General features: G+C 41.4%; 1 protein-coding gene across 1 annotated transcript in view; it reads right to left on the bottom strand.

Annotated features, from left to right (window-relative positions):
- Positions 1–16786, bottom strand: part of LOC129045752 (acyl-coenzyme A synthetase ACSM2B, mitochondrial-like) — a 43022-nt gene that overhangs the window by 24766 nt on the left and 1470 nt on the right. The window contains exons 2-4 of the mRNA XM_064592642.1: positions 16144–16328; positions 10782–10992; positions 840–1047 (exon numbers count right to left, since the gene is read on the bottom strand). Coding sequence (XP_064448712.1) covers positions 840–1047; positions 10782–10992; positions 16144–16320 — 596 coding nt within the window. The 5' untranslated portion in view covers positions 16321–16328. The remainder of the gene's footprint in view (positions 1–839; positions 1048–10781; positions 10993–16143; positions 16329–16786) is intronic.

The following is a 16786-nucleotide window of genomic DNA, read 5'->3' as shown; positions in this document are numbered from 1 at the left end:
TACAACCTCCTCTATTCCCTTGACTTCCCTCTCTTGAACATCTCCTCTAGTGTCCCAATTTCAAGTCTTTCAAAGCTGGTTGCATGTTGTCAACTTCTCTGACAGTTATCTTAAAGACCATGACATTAGAAAAAGCTTTTGTTCTCCTTAGGGGTTTCTTAAGGTCTGTGTCTCTAATGGAGGGAGTCCAGACATGTGACAGGGAAATGCATTCTTACAGCCAAGCCTGCCATACACTGCTGGAAGGACTAATAGAGTCCTCTGCTTTAGAAGCCTAGCTTAGAGATACAGAGGGTGAGAGGAGGATATTCACTATATCATCCTCTGCATTTTACCTCAGATGCTCTTGGCCTCACCTCTGATTCCTGCCAGGTTTGCAGTAAACAGCTCTGGGCATTTCAATCCACTTGGTGGTGCTTCTGGTGTGGACTATGGCTGATTCACTTTGTGCCCCAGGATTTCTCTGTTGCCATGATGGCATGGGACTCTGAGCCTGATCTGCATGTATGCATATGCAGCCTGGAAGTATGGGGTAGATGATACCCACCCCCATACAACCGTCCACCAATGGGGATCAGAGGCTGATGGCTCAAAGATTGTCAGTCCTTCAGTGGATAATGCTGAGAGGCATTCTGTGAGGTCCCTGCAGATCAAGCCCACTTATTGCATGCAGTGACTCAGTAATAAACTCTTAAATTAGCTTTTCCTTCATCCCTGCTTCACACTCCCCCGTCCCACACTCTGCTCGCTGGAGCTCCCAAATAAAGCACATACACATAAGTGGTTTGTTCAGTTTCCACTTTTGGTGAAAACACAGGCTGAGACATGTAGAAACTCACCGTAGTAGTGTCTTAAAGTCCAGCCACCCATCCCGGCTTTTCTCAGATACGAGTAGCTTCATTTTCAGAGAAGGGCAGTCAGAGGCCACAGTGTCCACTACCTGGGCCACTTCATCCCCAGCCACGATGGCCCTGGCTTTAGACACCTGCAGCCTATAGAGAATGTCCTTGGCTTTCATTTGGATAGTCCCGGGCATGAAGACGAGGCCTAGAGAAGCCAAATGTCTTAGAGAGAACTGGGAGGGATGATTATCTTCTTCCCTAGAAAAGTTTGATGTAATCAACCAGTGGGGAGCAAATGGGGGAAGATGAGTTGAGGAAGGGATGACCAATGGAGAATATCAGTAGCAAGGCACCAAAGATTAGAGAGTGATTTGAACACCAATTTCCTGGGTGTGTGAGAACTGTAAGGGGTCAACCAGGACTAAGGAGAGAAAATGAGTTGCCTGATGTCATGCCATGGACAGTCTAAGTGCCTCCCCCACACACAGTGCCCTACGGAAGTTTCACGTATCCAAAGACTTTCATACACTAATTAAACTACGGAAAGGCTCTTAGAATTTCTCCATCTTGAAACACAGGTCCTGCTCTAGGGCCTGGTTACTTCTCCCAAACCTGGAACACGGAATTTTCTTGGGCAAGAGTGCTCTTAGCTTTGATTTTGTCTTCTATCTTGATTAGGCCCGTGTGATTTTGTTTATTCTTCCGGAAAATAACTAGACTTACATTTCACCATTTACAAAGCTTATTTCACATGTTCCTCCTCATGCACAGCTTTTACCCCTGGCTCACTTTCTTCCCACTCTTAACACTTCAGGATCCACACTGCAGACCTGTTAACCAACTCCAGTGTGTCTCCAACACAATGGCCATGTTGAGTCAGGCCTGCAGAAAAACAGACACATGTCTCCCACTAAGTTCTCCTTCCCTTCAGATGGTAATCTCTCAGGGTGTCATCTTCCTTGTGTGGCCTGTTCACTTTCTCCATGGGGCCTCAAGTTCCTACTTTCTACTTCCTCTGATTACGCCTCCATCTTGACCATACTTACATCTTCCTCCTTATTGATGAGAATACCTGTTACATGTGAGAGAAGCCAGGAAGGGTCAGGTGGGAATGAGGGTAGGTTGTGCAGGTGTTTCTGTGACTCTTCTTACACCTCTCCACTTCTCATCTCTTGAATCTAAAGGCTGATGATTCTTGAATTTCTGTCTCCATCTCAGATATTGTGCCCTTCAGTGCAACATCTCACTTTCCATCCCTTCTTTTCTTTTTCCCATACATATTTTAATTGGTATATAATAGACATATAACACTAGGTTTAGGTGTACCACATAATAATTTGATATACAGATATATTATTAAATGATTACCATGCTTAGCTAACATCCATCACCACACATAATTACAAACTTTCTTTTCTGGTGCTAATAACTTTTAAGATCTAGTCTCTTAGCGGCTTTCAAATACACGATACAGAACTGTTAACTATAGTTCCCATGCTGTACATTACATCCCCAGGACCTATTTATATTGTAACTGGAACTTCTCATCCCTTCTTGAACATCACATGGGTACCTCTAACTCAACAGTTCCCAAATTGAACCTGCCATCTTACCCTAACAGCGCCATATCTGCTTCTCCCTGTGGTCCTCCCTTTAGTGAAAGCCCAAAGCATCCATCCAGTTGCCAGAGTTTCTATGACTTCTCCATCTCCCTGGCTTTCTTTCTCTATCATAGGTCATTCATCAAAAAATGGTATTCTGAGTTTCCTCCTAATTGCCTCTTAAATCCACCCACTTCCCTCCATCTCCACCACCCCATCCAAGGTTGAAGCCAGCATCAATCCTTGTTTCCTGTCTGGGTTTCCCAACCTACTCTAGCCCTCCATCATCCCATCTCTATGCACCATCAAGGGTGACCTTTTTTTTTTTTTAATTTTTTATTTATTATTATTTTTTTATTCTTATGTTAATCCCCATACATTACATCATTAGTTTTAGATGAAGTGTTCCATGATTCATTGTTTGTGCATAACACCCAGTGCTCCATGAAGAATGTGCCCTCCTCAATACCCACCACCAGGCTAACCCATCCTCCCACCCCCCTCCCCTCTAGAACCCTGTTTGTTTTTCAGAGTCCATCGTCTCTCATGGTTCGTCTACCCCTCCGATTTCCCCCACTTCATTCTTCCCCTCCCGCTACCTTCTTCTTCTTTTTTTTTTCTTAACATATATTGCATTATTTGTTTCAGAGGTACAGATCTGAGATTCAACAGTCTTGCACAATTCACAGCGCTTACCAGAGCACATACCCTCCCCAGTGCCTATCACCCAGTCACCACATCCCTCCCACCCCACCCCCCCAACTCCAACAACACTCAGTTTGTTTCCTGCGATTAAGAATTCCTCATATCAGTGAGATCACATGATACATGTCTTTCTCTGTTTGACTTATTTCACTCAACATAATACCCTCCAGTTCCATCCACGTCGTTGCAAATGGCAAGATCTCATTCCTTTTGATGGCTGCATAATATTCCATTGTATATATATACCACATCTTCTTTATCCAGTCATCTGTCGATGGACATCTTGGTCCTTTCCACAGTTTGGCTATTGTGGACATTGCTGCTGTAAACATCGGGGTGCACGTAGCCCTTCGGATCCCTACTTTTGTATCTTTGGGGTAAATACCCAGTAGTGCAATTGCTGGATCATACGGTAGCTCTATTTCCAACTTTTTGAGGAACCTCCATACAGTTTTCCAGAGTGGCTGCACCAGCTTGCATTCCCACCAACAGTGTAGGAAGGTTCCCCTTTCTCCGCATCCCCGCCAACATCTGTCGTTTCCTGACTTGTTAATTTTAGCCATTCTGACTGGTGTGAGGTGGTATCTCATTGAGGTTTTGATTTGGATTTCCCTGATGCTGAGTGATATTGAGCACTTCTTCATGTGTCTGTTGGCCATTTGGATGTCTTCTTTGGAAAAATGTCTGTTCATGACTTCTACCCATTTCTTGATTGGATTCTTTGTTCTTTGGGTGTTGAGTTTGATAAGTTCTTTATAGATTTTGGATACTAGCCCTTTATATGATATGTCATTTACAAATATCTTATCCCATTCTGTCGGTTGTCTCTTGGTTTTGTTGACTGTTTCCTTTGCTTTGCAAAAGCTTTTTATCTTGATGAAGTCCCAATAGTTCATTTTTGCCCTTGCTTCCCTTGCCTTTGGCGATGTTTCTAGGAAGAAGTTGCTTCGCCTGAGGTCAAAGAGGTTGCTGCCTGTGTTCTCCTTTAGGATTTTGATGGACTCCTGTCTCACATTGAGGTCTTTCAACCATTTGGAGTCTATTTTTGTGTGGTGTAAGGAAATGGTCCAGTTTCATTCTTCTGCATGTGGCTATCCAATTTTCCCAACACCATTTGTTGAAGACACTGTCTTTGTTCCACTGGACATTCTTTCCTGCTTTGTCGAAGATTAGTTGACCATAGAGTTGAGGGTCCATTTCTGGGTTCTCTATTCTGTTCCATTGATCTATGTGTCTGTTTTTGTGCCAGTACCATGCTCTCTTGATGATGACAGCTTTGTAATAGAGCTGGAAGTCTGGAATTGTGATGCCGCCGGCTTTGCTTTTCTTTTTCAACATTCCTCTGGCTATGCGGGGTCTTTTCTGGTTCCATACAAATTTTAGGATGATTTGTTCCATTTCTTTGAAAAAAGTGGATGGTATTTTGATGAGGATTGCATTGAATGTGTAGATTGCTCTAGGTAGCATTGACATCTTCACAATATTTGTTCTTCCAATCCATGAGCATGGAACGTTTTTCCATTTCTTTGTGTCTTCCTCAATTTCTTTCATGAGTATTTTATAGTTTTCTGAGTACAGATCCTTTGTCTCTTTGGTTACATTTATTCGTAGGTATCTTATGGTTTTGGGTGCAATTGTAAATGGGATCGACTCCTTAATTTCTCTTTCTTCTGTCTTGTTGTTGGTGTATAGGAATGCCACTGACTTCTGTGCATTGATTTTATATCCTGCCACTTTACTGAATTCCTGTATGAGTTCTAGCAGTTTTGGGGTGGAGTCTTTTGGGTTTTCCACATAAAGTATCATATCATCTGCAAAGAGTGAGAGTTTGACTTCTTCTTTGCTGATTTGGATGCCTTTGATTTCTTTTTGTTGTCTGATTGCTGTGGCTAGGACTTCCAATACTATGTTGAATAGCAGTGGTGATAGTGGACATCCCTGCCGCGTTCCTGACCTTAGGGGGAAAGCTCTCAGTTTTTCCCCATTGAGAATGATATTCGCTGTAGGCTTTTCATAGATGGCTTTTATGATATTGAGGTATGTACCCTCTATGCCTATACTCTGAAGAGTTTTGATCAAGAAAGGATGCTGTACTTTGTCAAAAGCTTTTTCTGCATCTATTGAGAGGATCATATGATTCTTGTTCTTTCTTTTGTTAATGTATTGTATCACATTGATTGATTTGCAGATGTTGAACCAACCTTGCAGCCCAGGGATAAATCCCACTTGGTCATGGTGAATAATCCTTTTACTGTACAGTTGGATCCTATTGGCTAGTATTTTGGTGAGAATTTTTGCATCCATGTTCATCAGGGATATTAGTCTGTAATTCTCCTTTTTGATGGGGTCTTTGTCTGGTTTTGGGATCAAGGTAATGCTGGCCTCATAAAATGAGTTTGGAAGTTTTCCTTCCGTTTCTATTTTTTGGAACAGTTTCAGAAGAATAGGTATTAATTCTTCTTGAAATGTTTGGTAGAATTCCCCTGGGAAGCCATCTGGCCCTGGGCTTTTGTTTTTTGGGAGATTTTTGATGACTGCTTCAATTTCCTTAGTGGTGATAGGTCTGTTCAGGTTTTCTATTTCATCCTGGCTCAGTTTTGGTAGTTGATACATCTCTAGGAATGCATCCTTTTCTTCCAGGTTATCTAATTTGCTGGCATAGAGTTGCTCATAATATGTTCTTATAATTGTTTGTATTTCTTTGGTGTTGGTTGTGATCTCTCCTCTTTCATTCATGATTTTGTTGATTTGGGTCATTTCTCTTCTCTTTTGGATAAGTCTGGCCAGGGGTTTATCAATCTTGTTAATTCTTTCAAAGAACCAGCTCCTAGTTTCGTTGATCTGTTCTACTGTTCTTTTAGTTTCTATTTCATTGATTTCTGCTCTGATCTTTATTATTTCTCTTCTCCTGCTGGGTTTAGGTTTTATTTCCTGTTCTTTCTCCAGCTCCTTTAGGTGTAGAGTTAGGTTGTGTACTTGAGACCTTTCTTGTTTCTTGAGAAAGGCTTGTATTGCTCTATACTTTCCTCTTAGGACTGCCTTTGCTGTATCCCAAAGATTTTGAACAGTTGTGTTTTCATTTTCATTGCTTTCCATGTATTTTTTTAATTCTTCTTTAATTTCCTGGTTGACCCATTCATTCTTCAGTAGGATGCTCTTTAGCTTCCATGTATTTGAGTTCTTTCCGACTTTCCTCTTGTGATTGAGTTCTAGTTTCAAAGCATTGTGGCCTGAAAATATGCAGGGAATGATTCCAATCTTTTGGTACCGGTTGAGACCTGATTTATGACCTAGGAAGTGATCTATTCTGGAGAATGTTCCATGGGCACTAGAGAAGAATGTGTATTCCGTTGCTTTGGGATGGAATGTTCTGAATATGTCTGTGAAGTCCATTTGGTCCAGTGTGTCATTTAAAGTCTTTATTTCCTTGTTGATCTTTTGCTTAGACGATCTGTCCATTTCAGTGAGGGGGATGTTAAAGTCCCCCACTATTATTGTATTGTTGTCAATGTGTTTCTTTGCTTTTGTTATTAATTGCCTTATATAATTGGCTGCTCCCATGTTAGGGGCATAGATATTTACAATTGTTAGATCTTCTTGTTGGATAGACCCTTTAAGTAGGATATAGTGTCCTTCCTCATCTCTTATTACAGTCTTTGGTTTAAAATCTAATTTGTCTGATATAAGGATTGCCACCCCAGCTTTCTTTTGGTGTCCATTAGCATGGTAAATGGTTTTCCACCCCCTCACTTTCAATCTGGGGGTGTCTTTGGTTCTAAAATGAGTCTCTTGCAGACAGCGTATCGATGGGTCTTGTTTTTTAATCCAGTCTGTTAGCCTGTGTCTTTTGATTGGGGCATTTAGCCCATTTACATTCAGGGTAACTATTGAAAGATAGGAATTTAGTGCCATTGTATTGCCTGTAAGGTGGCTGTTACTGTATATTGTCTGTGTTCCTTTCTGGTCTATGTTGCTTTTAGGATCTCTTTTTGCTTAGAGAACCCCTTTCAATATGTCTTGTAGGGCTGGTTTCGTGTTTGCAAATTCCTTTAGGTTTTGTTTGTCCTGAAAGCTTTTTATCTCTCCTATTTTCAATGACAGCCTAGCTGGATATAGTATTCTTGGCTGCATATTTTTTTCATTTAGTGCTCTGAATATATCCTGCCAGTCCTTTCTGGCCTGCCAGGTCTCTGTGGATAGGTCTGTTGCCAACCTAATGTTTCTACCCTTGTAGGTTACATATCTCTTCTCCCGAGCTGCTTTCAGGATTTTCTCTTTGTCTATGAGACTCGTAAGTTTTACTATTAAATGTCGGGGTGTTGACCTATTTTTATTGATTTTGAGAGGGGTTCTCTGTGCTTCCTGGATTTTCATGCCTGTTTCTTTCCCCAAATTAGGGAAGTTCTCTGCTATAATTTGCTCCATTATACCTTCTGCCCCTCTCTCTCTTTCTTCTTCTTCTGGGATCCCAATTATTCTAATGTTGTTTCGTCTTATGGTATCGCTTATCTCTCAAATTCTGCCCTCGTGATCCAGTAGTTGTTTATCTTTTTCTCAGCTTCTTTATTTTCCATCATTTCATCTTCTATATTACTGATTCTCTCTTCTGCCTCATTTATTCTAGCAGTTAGCGCCCCCATTTTTTATTGCACCTCATTAATAGCCTTTTTGATTTCTACTTGGTTGGATTTTAGCTCTTTTACTTCTCCAGAAAGGGTTTCTCTAATAATTTCCATATTTTTTTCAAGCCCAGCTAGTATCTTTAAAGTGATGATTCTGAACTCTAGATCTGACATCGTACTAATGTCCATATTGAGTAGGTCCCTGGCAGTCGGTACTACCTCTTGTTCTTTTTGTTGAGGTGATTTTTTCCGTCTTGTCATTTTGTGCAGAGGAGAACAGATTAATGAGAGAACAAAATGCTAGCAGATTAACCACGTCCCCAGAAAATATACTCTAAACAAATCAGAAAAGACCTGAAGCAGTGGGATAAGAAAGGGAAAGAGAGAAAAAAGAAAAAGAAAAAAAAGAAAAAGATAAAGATAAAAACAAAAACCAACAAAACAAAACAACAACAACAACAACAAAACAGAATGTGATCAAATATGATCAGGCTGGTATATAGATCAGTGCCACACACTAGATTTGGGGTGCATTTTGGTCTTTTAGAAGAAAGTGCCTCCCAAAATTTTAAAGAAAGAAAAACTTATATATGTACAAAAATAAGGGTTGATATGATGAAGGGATAGAATATGACTGTAAAAATGGAAATTATAAAAAATTTTATAAAAGGAATTGATAAGAAGTTGTTTGAAAAAAGAAAGAAGAGGATTTAAAAAAAGAAAAAAGAAAAAGAAAAAAAAAGGGAGAGGATGTGATCAGGCAGGGGAATAGAAAACACCATATACTAGAGATTTAGGGTATATTATAATCTGTTAGAAGAAACTATCTCAAAATTTTAAAGAGAGAACAACTTATATATATAAGCCAAAAATATGGGTAACTACTATGAAGGGATAGAATATGACTCTAAATATGAAAAATAAAAATGTTTTTTTTTTTTAAAAAGGGATTGATAAGATGTTGGTTGAAAAAGGGAAGAAGAAAAATTCAAAAAGAAATAAAAAGACAAAAGACAGTTAAAAAAAAATTAACTTTAAAAGACTAAAGAATCATGGTAAAAAAGCCGTGAATTCTATGTGCAGTGGTCCCCTAGCGCTGGAGTTCTGCCGTTCTCATTGATCGGCAAATTTGGTCTTGGCTGGCTGTTCTCGCTGATCTTCTGGGGAGGCGCCTGTTGCCGTGGTTTCCAAATGTCTCTGCCGGAGGCAGAATTGCCCCGCCCTTGCCCCCTCCCGGCTAAGTAATCTGCTCGGGTTTGCTCTCCGGGGCTTTTGTTCCCTGCGAGCTTTCCGTACAGCTTTGGAGGCGGAGAGTGAAAATGGCGGCCTCCCAATCTCCGCCCCGGAGGAGCCAAGAACTCGGGGCCCCGCTCCTCAGTGCGCCCCCAGAGAAAAGCCGTCAGTCACTCCCATCTCCCCGGTCTCCGGCCTCACTCCGTGCTCGCCTGGCCTGTGACCGCGCGTTTCTATCTCTGGCACCCGACCCCGGGTGGAGTCTCCAAACCCAGCAGATCCCTGCGGTGCACTCCCGCGCGGCTCCTCCCGGCGGAGGAAGGTGAGTCTCCCCGGATCTGCCGCTTGTTGGGTCCCTGCTGGAGGAGCAGTGGCCTGAATGTGTGGCGGATCCCAGTTTATGGCAACCCCAAGCTGCTTGGCTCCGCCTCTGCAGCCGGCTTCCCTGCTCCGTCACCTGAGAGCTCTGCCGCACTCAGGCACCCCCAGTCTTTCTGTGACCCCGAGGGTCCTGAGACCACACTGTCCCGGAGGGTTCCACCCCCCGCTTAGCCACCAGAGTGACGTCCCTCGGCGGAGCAGACTTTTAAAAGTTCCGATTTTGTACTCCGTGGTTCTATCACTTGCCAGAAGCGGCCGACGGAGACCCCTCCCCCGCCGTCTATCCTCCCGAATATCGCCTCAGATTCACTTCTCCGCACGTCCTACCTTCCAAAAAGTGGTTGCTTTTCTGATGAGAGAGTTGTTGCTCTTCTTTTCTTCCATCTCCTGTTGAGTTTGTAGGTGTTCAGATTGGTTTGATTCCTATCCAGCTGAATTCCTGAGAGGAGACGAAATCCAGGTCTCCTACTCCTCCGCCATCTTGCTCCGCCCCAGGGTGACCTTTTACAAAGTATGGTCATGTCACTCAATCCATCTATGCTTTTCCATTCCTCACTGGATAAGGATGCAGAACCCTCACCATGGCCCCCGGGGTCCTGCCCATCTTTCCAGGCTCACTTGCCACTACTTTCTCCTTGCTGCCTCTAAACACATAGATATCCTTCCAGGTTTTCTCATAATTTGCAAGCTTCCTTCCTCTCTGTGCTGTTCTCTCTGCTTGGGGCATTCCTCTCTGCATCTTCTCCTGGCTGAACCCCACTTATCCTTCAGATCCCAGCCCAAATATCACTCCACTGAGACTTCAGTGACCCCTCAGATTAGTCAGTTCAGGTCTCCTTTTATCACAGAGGTTGGCAAAATTTTTCTGCAAAGGGCCAAATAGTAGATATTTTAGGCCTTGTGGGCCAGATGCTCTCTGTCCCAACTACTCAAGTCTGCCATTGTAGTGCAAAAGCAGCTACAGACAATATGTAAACAGGGCATGACTGTGTTCTAATAAAACTTTATTTACAAAAACAAGCAGCAGACCAGATTTGGTCTATAGGTCATCGTTTGCCAACTTTTTTCTTTCAATAGGTTCTTATAAAATTCTCGTGCCACTTATCAAAATTGTGATTTAATAATTATGTGTGCAATTAGTAGTTTAAAGGCTATCTCTCTCAAAAGTTTAAGCCCCATGAATGTATAGACCATGTTTTGTCTACTCTGTATTAGCACCCTCTAGCACAGTGCTTGATGCACAGTTTACTTAAATAATTGAACAAAGGGTGGTATTTCCATATGAGGGGAGACAGCATGCTATGTAGAGGGGACATCTTTTGGGAAGGGTGGTGGAATTTCTCTGCCAACAGATTCACAAGGGAGAGAGTGACCAGGCCAGGCAATCAATTACCAACCTGCTCGCATGCAGCCCAGGGTCACCAGCCACCACTCAGGTACTCGGGGCAGCACCACCGCCACACGGTCCCCAGGCTGCAGGCCGCATGCCCCCGAAAGGACATTGGCTGCCTGATGGCTGAGTTCCCTCAGGTGGCTGAAGTTCCACACTATTTCATCCCCATCACCGCTCACCCACCACAGGGCTGGGCCTGGAGGTCGCCTGCCAGCCTGAAGAAAGAGAAGATCTACTGATCAGGGTGGGCTGGCACACACATGCATGTAGAATAAATCATGTCTTGGAATTGTCACATCAATGCTTAGTAGATTTGTTGATCTCAGGATCCCCTCTACACTCCAAAGAACTTTTATTTATATGGGTTCTATCTATCTCTATTTACTACATTAGAAATTAGAGAAATTTTACAAATGTGTGCTTTTACAAATAACAGATGCAAACCATTATACATTACCACAAATATGATATGTTTTAATAAAGAGGTAAGTATATTTTCTAAAACGAAAAAAGGAAAAGAGTAGCTTTGTTTTACATTTTTGCAAATCTTTTTCACATCTTCCTTCATAGAAGACAGTTGGATTCTTTTATTTGTTTCTACCACTATGTTGCAGTGTTACCTGCCATGTAGTCTCTGGAAAATACCACTATATACTTGTCAAAGCATGACAGCAAAAAAGGCAAATTTATCTTAGATTTATTTATTTGTTTTCCCCTCTCTAGGTATTTATTTTTTGTTTTTCTTTTTATTATGGTCAAATATACATACCATAAAATTTACCATTTTAACCATTTTTTTGTGTTTTTTTCCATTTTTTTATTAACATATAATGTATTATTTGTTTCAGGGGTACGGGTCTGAGTGCTCACCACAGCACATACCCTCCCCAATGTCCATCACCCAGCCATCCCATCCTTCCCACCCCTCTCCACTCCAGCAACCCTCAGTTTGTTTCCTGAGATTAAGAATCTCTTATGGTTTGTCTCCCTCTCTGGTTTCATCTTGTTTCATTTTTCCCTCCCCTCCTCTATGATCCTCTGTCTTGTTTCTAAAATTCCTCGTATCAGTGAGATCATATGATACTTGCCTTTCTCTGATTGACTTATTTCACTTAGCATAATACCCTCTAGTTCCATCCACGTCATTGCAAATGGCAAGATTTCATTTTTTTGATAGCTGCATAATATTCCATTGTATATATATACCACATCTTCTTTATCCATTCATGGAGGTTCCTCAAAAATTTGAAAATAGAGCTACCCTACGACCCAGCAATTGCACTACTGGGTATTTACCCCAAAGATACAAATGTAGTGATCTGAAAGGGCACATGCACCCCAATGTTTATAGCAGCAATGTCCACAATAGCCAAACTATGGAAAGAGCCTAAATGTCCATCATTTTAACCATTTTTAAGCATACAGTTCAGTGGTATTAAGTGCATTTGCATTACTGTGCAATCATCACCACCATCCATCGCCACAACTTTCTCATCTTTCTAGACGGAAACTCTGTCCTCATGATACAAGATCTCCCCAGTTCACCACCCTCCCAGCACCTGGCAACCAGCATTCTACTTTCTGTCTCTATGAATTTGACTGCTCTAGGAACCTCATATAAATGGAAACACACTACATTTGTCCTTCTGTGACTGGCTTATTTCACTTAACATAATATCTTCAAGGTTCATCCTTGTTGTAGCATACGACACAAATTTCATTTTTTTTAAAGTCTGAACAATATTCCATTTTATGGATGTGCCCCATTCTGTTTATCCATTCATCCACTGAACCTACCTTTTGGCTATTGTGAATAATCCTGCTATGAACATGGGTGTACAAGTATCTCTTCAAGACCATGCTCTTCATTTTCATTCATTATTTTTTAATTTCTTTTTTTAAAAGAGTTTTTTAAAAGAATTTATTTATTTATTTGAGAGAGACAGAGAGAAAGAGCATGAGCAGAGAGAGGGACAAGCAGACTCCCTGCTGAGCAGGGAGCTCAATGCAGCGCTTGATCCCAGGACCCCAAGATCATGACCTGAGCCAAAGGCAGATGCTTAACTGACTGAGCCACCCAGGCACCCTGTATTTTTTAATTTCTTCTTTGATTTCCTGGTTGACCCATTCATAGCATTGTGGTCAGAAAATAGGCATGGTATGATCTCAATCTTTTTGTACTTGTTGAGGGCTGATTTGTGACTAGTACGTGATCTATTCTGGAGAATGTCCCATGTGCGCTCGAAAAGAATGTCTATTCTGCTGCATTGGAATGAAATGTTCTGAATATATCTGTTAAGTCCATCTGGTCCAGTGTGACATTCAAAGCCATTGTTTCCTTGTTGATTTTCTGCTTAGATGATCTGTCCATTGCTGTAAGTGTGGTGTTAAAGTTCCCTACTAGTATTGTATTATTATCAATGAGCTTATGTTTGTTATTAATAGTTTTATATATTTGGGTGCTCCCATGTTGAGGGCATAAATATTCACAATTGTTAGATCTTCTTGTTGGATAGATCCCTTTATTATGATATAGTGCCCCTTTTCATCCTTTGTTACAGTCTTTGGTTTAAAATCCAGTTTGTCTGATATAAGTAAGGCTATTCCTGCTTTCTTTTGACATCCATTAGCATGATAAATGGTTCTCCATCCCCTCACTTTCAGTCTGCAGGTGTCTTTAGGGCTAAAACAAATCTCTTGTAGGCAACATACAGATGGGTCTTGTTTTTTATCCATTCTGATACCCTATGACTTTTGATTGGAGCATTTAGTCCATTTACATTCAGAGTAATTATTGATAGATATGAATTTGGTGCCATTTTCTTACTTGTTTTTTCATTGTTTCTGGAGATTTTCTCTGTTCCTTTCTCGTCTTTGTCACTTTGGGTCTCTCCTTTGCACTCAAAGAGTACTCTTTAATATTTCTTGCAGAGCTGGTTTAGTGGTCACGAGCTCCTTAATTTTCATTTGTCTGGGAGACTATTTACCTCTCCTTCTATTCTGAATGACAGCCTTGCTGGAAAGAGTATTCTTGGTTGCTGATTTGTCCATTACATGTTGAATATATCGAGCCACTCCCTTCTGGTTTGCCAAGTTTCTGTTGAGAAATCTGCAGCTAGCCTTATGGGTTTTCCCTTGTAAGTTAGGGACTTCTTTTGTCTTGCTGCTTTTAGGATTTTTTCTTTATCATTATAGTGTGCAAATTTAATTATAATATGTCTTAGTGTTGGCCTGCTATTGTTGATTTTGATGGGCGTTCTCTGTGCCTCTTGGATTTGGATATCTGCCTCCTTCCCCAGATTAGGGAAGTTTTCAGCTATTATTTTCTCAAATAAATTTTCTGCCCCCTTTTCTCTCTCTTCTTCTTCTGGGACTCCTATAATAGAAAAGTTATTATGTTTGATGGAGTCACTGAGTTCCCTAAGCAAGACCCTGCTTTTGATTCTCTGGGATATATATCTAAGAGTGGAATTGTTAGATTATATAGTAATTCTACTTGAAATTTTTTTGAGGAGCTGCCACACTGTTTTTCATAGAAACTGTACCATTTTACATACCCACTGGTGATGCACAAGGATTCCAATTTGTCTTAGTTTTGTTTTGAGATAGTTTTGTTTTCACAGATTACCCTGAGTCTCAGGTATCCTCAGGGTTCCATATCATAGTTTAAAGCAGTACTACAAAGTCAGAGAAAATTTAATAGTAATTGTGTTAGATATTTAAAAATTCCTCAGAGTTGTATCCTTTTGCACTTTGACCAGTAATGTGTAAAAGTGTCATTTTCCTCATAGTCCTGTCAACACAGTATGTTGTCAAACTCCTGTATTTAACTAAACTAGTAGGTAAAAATATTATTTCAGTGCAGTTTTAACTTACATTACTCTTACTATGAGTGGGGTTGAGCATTTAAGAACCGTTGGAGTTCACTTTTCGTTTTTTTAAGATTTTATTTTTAAAGTAATCTCTATGCCCAATATGGGGCTTGAACTCATAACCCCAAGATCCAAGAGTCACATGCTCTACAGACTGAACCAGCCAGGAGCCCCTGAGTTCACTTTTCTATAAACTGTCCATTCATATACTTTGCCCACTTGTATATTTGGTTGTGTCTCTTTATTCTTGATTTCAAGGAGCTCTGTTTATGTTGGGACTATTAACTCTTATGCTGTCATAGGAATTGAATATCTTCTCTCAGTTGTCACTAGTTTCTTTATTTTGTTTATGGCATTGTCAATGTGGTGGTTTTTTTGATGTTTATGTAACTAATTTTTTAAATCATTTCTTTTATGGATTCAGAATTCTGAGTCATGGTAGTAAAGACCTTCCTCATTATTCTAAGGAGGTATAACTTTCAAAAAAAAGCCAGAAATCTAAATTTTTATCTGAAAAATTTCAATTTTAAAATGTTGACTTATTATTATTTTTCAATATTTTATTTATTTATTTAAAAGAGAGCGCTTGTGCAAGTGTCCACCCACAAGTGGTAAGAGGGACAGAGGGAGAAGCAGGCTCTGCACTGAGCAGGGAGTCTGATACGGGGCTTGATCCCAGGACTCTGGGATCATGACCTGAGCCAAAGGCAAACACTTAACTGACTGAACCACCCAGGTGCCCCTACTATTATTATTTTTTAAGAGTGCCTGCACCATGGGCCATCTTCACCTAGAGGCCCAGCATTTGTGATCTGCACATCAAGGTTGTATCATGGTGCTGGGACCTCAGGCCAACATCATGGTATGACTCCCTTTGAGCACCATGCTCCACCTCTTCATTCATCTTCCATGCTCTAGAATGGTGCGCAGAACTTCAGGCGAAGGCAATGGCGGAATTGGCAATGAATGGGGTGGAATTCCAGAAGTCCAGGGAGGGAAATTTCCATGTTGCTTTCTTTCTCTGATATCTCATGATGGAGCCCTTTTGAACAATCCCTGCCTAGTGGCCACCCTGTTTACACACCCCTAATGACAAGGACACATAATTTTTTGAGAAGACTGACTCAGTCTTTGATCAGTGCTGACTTTCTCTTACTAAACTCCAATCTACTTTCTCTATGACCACAGCTCCCTTTTCCTTATTTTACCCTGGGAGGTCACAAGAGAGCATGTATGTATAGGCAAACTATGTGTCAGCTGCCAACGCTGGGGTGGGGAGGTGTTCCAGATCGACCCACCCAGCACCAGCCTCCGATGGCTCCTTTCTGCCAAGCCCATGCTCTCTTGCTCCTACCCATGCTGCCTTCATGGAAGATGGACATCTTCATAGCTCATCATAGTACTTGACACATAAGTGCTCAATGAATACTTATGGAATGAATGGATGTATTAATGAACTTTGTTCAACTTTGTGCCCCTTTTCCACCCCATTACCTTCTCCATGTCAGCCCAGTGATCTATCACATCACTAGCAAAGTTAAATTTGGCAGGGACTTCCTGGTGACCCCACTGCAGGGATGCCAGTTGCTTGGTATGAAGGTGGACAGTGCGACCAGACATCTGGGTCCCCCATCGGATGCAAACCTGCTGGAGTTTCCGCAGCCAATGCATGGTCAGACCTGTGAAGCAAAGAGGTCACAGTGGTGAGTCTTTCTGGTATAGACTACTCTAGGTCAGCTGCTTAAGGAGACTCATCGCAACTTTACAGGGTTCTTCCAGAAAGGAATTTGTGGTGGTTATGAGTGAATTGGCACTCAGCATTCAGTTCTGTTTCCCTCTGGTGTGCCATTCTCCAAAAGCACAATACCCAGTCTAAATCCTCTCTCTCCAGCCCTGCTGACAGTCCTATAAACACCCAATTTCATGCAATAAATACCTTTATGTTTAAAATACTGTGGTGTGGTAGATTAAATTGCTTTTTCCAACAATTGCCTCCTCCCTATAGTAGGATTATGTGTTCCCATTCATTTTCACGTGACTTGCCCAGTGCATTCTGGGGAAGAGGATGTATCCACTTCTCATTGGCTTTCGCTTGGTTTGTGGGGATATGCTTTGGTCGATGAGATGTGAATGGATG

This window comes from Mirounga angustirostris, unplaced genomic scaffold (genome assembly GCF_029215605.1).
Source record: "Mirounga angustirostris isolate CCGP_5_RB_7025 unplaced genomic scaffold, mMirAng1.0.hap1 SCAF_5, whole genome shotgun sequence".
NCBI classification, from domain to species: domain Eukaryota; kingdom Metazoa; phylum Chordata; class Mammalia; order Carnivora; family Phocidae; genus Mirounga; species Mirounga angustirostris.
This window is presented reverse-complemented; position numbering and strand designations above follow the sequence as displayed.